At 44.4% G+C, this 6,213-nt stretch overlaps 1 protein-coding gene across 1 annotated transcript; it reads right to left on the minus strand.

The window, feature by feature from the left end:
- Positions 1-2,384: 2,384 nt before the first annotated feature.
- On the minus strand, positions 2,385-4,955 carry LOC115951747. The gene is made up of 4 exons (XM_031068898.1): positions 3,800-4,955; positions 3,543-3,713; positions 2,992-3,470; positions 2,385-2,915 (listed from the first exon to the last, which is right to left on the minus strand). Exons 1-4 carry the CDS (start codon positions 4,599-4,601, stop codon positions 2,385-2,387), a joined length of 1,983 nt encoding a protein of 660 aa, XP_030924758.1. The 5' UTR covers positions 4,602-4,955.
- Positions 4,956-6,213: the final 1,258 nt, after the last annotated feature.

Consider the following 6,213-nt stretch of genomic DNA (forward strand, 5'->3'; position numbering starts at 1 on the left):
TACAAGAGAGGTTTTTCCCAGCCTCTCTTAAGATGTTTGGCCCCAGACGAAGCGAATTACATGTTGAGGGAGGTTCACGAAGGAGCATGCGGGAACCATTCAGGAGCCAGATCACTCGTCCATAAAGTCATCCGTAGCGGGTTCTATTGGCCAACCATCCAAGCTGATGCTAAAGCATATGTCAAAGTATGTGATCAATGTCAACGCTTCAGCAACATTCCCAGACAACCAGCAGAATATCTCACGCCAATGATGGCCCCTTGGCCTTTCGCGCAATGGGGACTAGACATTTTGGGGCCCTTTCCGACTGGAACTCGGCAAATGAAGTTTCTGGTGGTGGGAATAGATTACTTCACAAAATGGGTGGAAGCCGAACCCTTAGCCAAAATTACGCAGCAGAATGTCAAGAACTTCGTCTGGAAGAACATTGTATGCAGATTCGGAGTACCTAGAGTACTAGTGTCTGACAATGGACGACAGTTTGACAATACACCCTTCAGGGAATTTTGTGAACAGCTTGGAATGAAGAACCATTACTCCTCACCTTCCCACCCACAGGCCAATGGCCAGGCAGAAGTAGCGAACCGATCCTTGCTGAAGATCATCAAGACTCGGCTCGAAGGGGCAAAGGGAATATGGCCGGATGAATTACCAGGTGTTTTATGGGCTTATAGAACGACAGCGAGAACTCCAACAGGAGAGACTCCTTTTAAACTAGCCTACGGAAGCGAGGCAGTTATACCAGCAGAAGTACACATGACGAGCCACAGGGTGAGGAAGTATCAAGCTGAAGAAAACGAGGAACAGCTCCGTCTTAACCTTGACCTTATGGACGAGGTCAGGATGGATGCAGAGCAGAGGACAGCAAGGTACAAAAATCTAATGGCAAGACAATATGACGCTATGGTGAAGCCTAGGCGTTTCAACATCGGGGATCTCGTCTTGAAGAGGGTTACCTTGGCAACAAGAAACCCGGCCTACGGGAAACTTGGCCCAAATTGGGAAGGACCTTATAGGGTTATCAACTGCAAAAGGCAAGGATCCTACTATTTGGAAGCTTTGGATGGGCGGAGGCTGGAACACCCTTGGAATGTTGAGCACCTCAGGAAGTACCATCAATAAGTGCTGACTCTTCACCAGTGTCCTTGGACGAGGTATCCGGACGAGCAGAAGTGTTTACTACTATTAAGTGTTTTTAAGTATTTTAATAATCCCCTAGAAAGTACATTAGTGTCTTCACTTTTGTGCTATTCATGGATGAGTTGGTTTGTATTTCTAATTCAATAAGGCACTAGCTCATGAGCATGTGCCATGCCTGTGGACGAATGATTACATAAGTTTGGGTTTTCAAATATATATATTGTTTTAAAGTATATTATTGGAATCCTTATATGGTCATTTAGATTGATCCGCAAAAAAGAAAGCGAGCATGGACGAATGAAATCCTTGGACGAAAGGACATATCGTCCATGAGCTTTCCTCCAAAGGAAAGATGAAAAGGTACATCCGTCCAAAGCAAGAGACGAGATGAAACCTAAGCTGAAAATGAAGCTGTCTATCCGTCCGTAACACAGGACGACATGGAACCTAACCCAAAATTGAAACTAAGGTTCATCCGTCCAGAACATAGGACGAGGTGAAACCTAACCTAAAAATTGAAGCGAAGTTTCATCCGTCCAGAACATAGGACGAGATGAAAAATAAGCTGAAAATAAAGCAAAGTTTCATCCGTCCAGAACATAGGACGAGATGAAGAATAAGCTGAAAATAAAGCAAAGTTTCATCCGTCCAGAAAAAAGGACGAGATGAAAAGGAAATACTCGTCTAGACCTCAAGACGAGATGAATTCCCAAAAGTGTTCGTCCAAGACGCGGACGAGCGAAGACTTCAAAACTAGCTTAACAATCCATTACATTGGACGAAAAATCGTTAAAAAAGTCTAATCATCAAGGACGACAAAATGATCGTCCATAATTTCGGAATAACGAAAAATCTGGGCAAAAGGAACCAATTTACTTTCTTGGTGATGTAATAAAATTCACCCCCATGCCCAAGACGAGGTGAAGTAAATTCCTAGATGGACGAACCACACATTGATGAAAATAAGAATTTCATACATAAAGCTGGAAACATATATATTCAAACACAATGGAAGTAAAAGTAGAAGTATTCATTTCTTTCATGAAATTCTAAGGGTGGACGACCAACGTCCAAAAACCCCTTTAGTTTTGAATATGAAAATGTATATAAAACTCGTCCATAATCCTGGACGAGATGATTGTACTTGCATAAACCTTAAAAAAAAAGGAAGAAGTAAAAAGCCCAAAACAACAGGCACTTCTATGAAAAGGCAAATAAAAGTAAACTTTCTAAGGAAATAGATTTCACTTGGGCAAGCTCGTCTTGGGATCGTCCTGAATGACTTCAGTGTTAGCATTGTCCATGATGTTGACGTCCTCGGAACTCGTCTGCAACGCGGAACTCTCTGTAGCAAGAGGGAGCTTGAACGAGTTGAAGTCCAAATCAGGATACGCCTCCTTGGCATCAGCACGGAAGTCTTCATACCCAGCTGCATAATGACTGTCTAGACGATTCTTGTACTCGTCAGATTTCTTAAAAGCAGCTATTGCTTCCTCACGTGCCTTCTCCAAGGACGAGGTAAGCTCTGAAACTTGTCCCTCGAGATGGACGATGCGGGTATCCTTCTCTAAGTTGTCAGCTTTGAGCTCCTCTACTTCGTTCTTCAACTTCGTCTCGCTTCCCAGCAGACGATTAAAATCCTCTGTCAACCTGATGACCTCCCCCTTCTTAAGCAAAACCTCATGGCCCAGCTCCTTAGCCTTATCCTTGGCTGTCTTGGCCTCTGTAGCAAGCTCCTTGGCCTGGCAGGTCGCTGTATAAAACTTTGACATAGCCTGCATTTGGACGAAAAGGAGTTAGACATTTTATTCAAATTAAATGTTTACACACAAGGACGAGGAAGAAATTTACCTTGAAAAGGTCATGGATGCCAGAACGCTCAAACTCCTTCACTGACATGTTGTAGCATTCGTTAACCTCATGATCAGTGACGATCCCTTTGAACGTCCTCCATGCATAACCCTCGTCCAGAACCAAATTAGAGGGACGATCAGAGGATTCAGACGAGCCAGACTTATGAGAAGTTTTGGGAGCTGGGGGAGGATCAGACGGAGCAGGATGAATCGTTTGGACGGGCTCCACGTCCACCACAGGCTCGTCCAAGTTCACTGTTGGTGGCACGAACTTGGGAACCTTTGGAAGGGAAGGCCTTTGTTTTTGCTTCTTGTGGCCACGACGACTGGGAAGGTCGTCCAGGTCCACAGTACTTGAAATTGGTTTTGACTTCCTCTTCCCAGCCTGGACGGAAGCCACTTTGACAGTAGGAGCAGCAGCATCTTCGTCCCCGCTAGCCACTGTTTTCTCTTTGTTTTCCCTCATCGTGCTTATCCCTATGACGAGAAAAATTAATTTAAAAAAAAAAAAAAAAACTGAAATAACAAAGTATAGTGGACGACACTTACTTCGACGAGTGAGCTCTTCGTGACTTAAATTCTCAGCAGTTGGGATTGGACCAAGTCCCCAAGTTGCTAGACGAGTAAAAGTAACCAAGTCGTGGAAAGTCCTTCCTGGAAAAGTGCGAACCACTTCTATCTGATCCAAGAAAAACTTATCCAAACGTGGACGAACGACAGCTGCATCACCAAGATAAATGGTTAGACGAGTGACAGATTAAAATTTGTTGAAGGACAAAAAAGATAAAATGGAAAGAAAAACATACCCTCAGGGCGAAGACGACCTAGAGGGCTGGTAAAAGGAGGGAAGGAGGGAATACCCACATCAGCTGGGTCCCCAGCCCAATTTCCAGAAATAATAAAAAATTCTTTTTTCCAAAGACGGTCAGACGAACTACGGCCCGTTATTAAACTGTAATACGAACCTCTGGACGAGAACTGGTAGAACCCAGCAGATTTTTTGATCTCTGAGGGCTTATAACAGTAAAGGAACTCGTCCACTGTAATTGGACGGTTCCCTTCCAATGCCTCACGCCATAATACTTGCATGGCAACTATCGTCCTCCAACCATTGGGATTGAGCTGGTTTGGCCCAATACCCAACCTTTGGAAGAGGTCTCTGCAGAAAGAGTTTAAGGGAAACCTAAGGCCAGCTAATAGGTAAGAAGCGTATACCCCTAAGCCTGAGGAAGGGGAACAACACCATTCTCCAGGCTGGGGTAGACGAGGGTTAAGCTCTTTAGGGATTTGGTATCTATCTACAAGAGTTTTTAACTTAGCATCGTCTAAGGTGGACGCTACCTCTGGGGCACAACTATAGATTACATCTTCGTCCTCTTCCTCGTCTTGAGGAGGACTTGATGGCTGTCTGGACGAGCTAGCCCCAGATCCAGAAGCCGCCCTACGTCGTTGTTCCTGAAATTCCTCTAAGGGAATGCCAGGAACCCCAGACGAGTAATGCTCGTCTGAGGAGTCACTACAGGACGAACTATCTACACTACCGTCACTCTCAGAAGAACCGTCCTGGTAGTCGTCTATCTCTCTCTCTAGACTAGAAGATGAAGGCATGGTTGAAATGTAGAGGACTTAAAACGAGAGCCTAAAAAGAAAAAAGGAAGAGGAAATACCTGATGAAACTAGGACGAGAGCTAGACGAGAATCTTGGACGAGTTGGCAGAAGAGAATGAGGAAAAAAGTGAGGGGCATGAAAGAGAATGCGCTATTTATAGGCCCCAGCAACAGGGTCAACGAAGCGACACTCACCACTCAGAGATTGACACGTGGCGATCTCTTTGGGAAACGGGATCGACGCGACTGGCCAACCAACGGTTTCGTGACACGTGGCGTACGAAAAAGCGAAACTTTGTTGAAATCACGACAATGTCCTGGACGACCCTTTGGACAAAGGGGCAACTGATAGAGAAGCGGAAAATAATTCCCATCTCCAGCTCGTCCTACTGGCTCGTCCAGAGCCTACAACGCAGGATTGATCCCAGAGTTTATCCAGAAGAGGAAGAAGCGTCCATGAATAATAGCACCACTCCATAAACTGTCCTCCATGAGGCATGATCGTCCATTAGGTTCGTCCATGAACAATCGATAGATATCTTTGGACGAACCAAACCGTCCTATGCTAGACAGACGGAAACTCAACACTTAGACTTTCAACAAACCCTTCGAATAAGTTAACTTCCATTAGCGGTTACAATTTTATATCCGTTGAGGTAGTTAACTCCGGAGTTGTTGGTTTCCACAAATCCTGGAACGGTTATTGGACAAGTAACCGTCCCAGGCTCCCTATATAAGGGACCGGTCTGAACCCGACAAAGGTAAGATTCTCACTCAGACAATTTTCCAAAATACTTGGAACTTCCTTCTCTACAAAACTAACTTCTCCATCGGAGGGGGTTCGACCGGTCTTCTCCGGTCTCCTCTTTGATTGCGTTTCCTTCCTTGCAGGCCATCAACCGTTTCGATAGCCCACCGAAGCCAGGCCATCCACCTTACTGATTCGGAGCGATATCAAATTCCATGCCAAATTTGATTATAATTTCTTCAATCATTTTTCCTGTATGTATGTGGATTTATTTGCAAGGGATGAGTGTGAGAGATTAGTGAAGAATCAAGTTTCAAAAGATGAATCAGTGCAATTCGCAACTAGCTCGCAAGTATCTCACGAGAAGCAACCCTTGAAAAGGCCATGTGTGAAGCACATGACTAGAAGTTGAAGAGTCATGTTAGGCTATCAAGTTCGCGAGAAAGGCCATCTTGTGAAGTACCCGCAAAACATTCTGTTTGGCAAAAAGTTAAGTTACTTTACCAAATTCTTTACTCATACTATAAATACCATCATTACCCACGAATTGGAAGGAGAGCTTTCAAAGAGAAAACCCTAGCAAATACACTTGAAAGTTAGAGATTGTCATACCCACAAATATTTACACATTTCCTTATAGTTTTCCTCAACTCCTACCTCTCCATCTCTAGATCCTTGAGAGGTTGTTAGCCTAAACACTTACCACACCTATTCTGAGTGTTAAGTGAGATTTTGGTGTTGTTAGGAAGTATTGGAAAGAGCCATTTAGTGGCGGATGCAATTGGGCTAAATTGCAGGATCCGTAAAGCTAGAGAAGACAAGTTTCCAAGAAGTCCATTGGTAGTAGGAGCTTGGAGGGCTCAA

The sequence above is a fragment of the Quercus lobata genome, chromosome 7 (assembly GCF_001633185.2).
Source record: "Quercus lobata isolate SW786 chromosome 7, ValleyOak3.0 Primary Assembly, whole genome shotgun sequence".
Classification (NCBI taxonomy): Eukaryota; Viridiplantae; Streptophyta; class Magnoliopsida; order Fagales; family Fagaceae; genus Quercus; species Quercus lobata.

Bases quoted from the DNA above. Each gene is read 5' to 3' on its own strand.
- LOC115951747 (XM_031068898.1), bottom strand. From the start codon at position 4,601: ATGCCTTCATCTTCTAGTCTAGAGAGAGAGATAGACGACTACCAGGAC. The intron at 3,471-3,542 runs GTAAGTGTCGTC...TTCTCGTCATAG, and splicing joins CGAAGAGCTCACTCGTCGAA to GGATAAGCACGATGAGGGAA. The intron at 2,916-2,991 runs GTAAATTTCTTC...GTCCAAATGCAG, and splicing joins GCATCCATGACCTTTTCAAG to GCTATGTCAAAGTTTTATAC.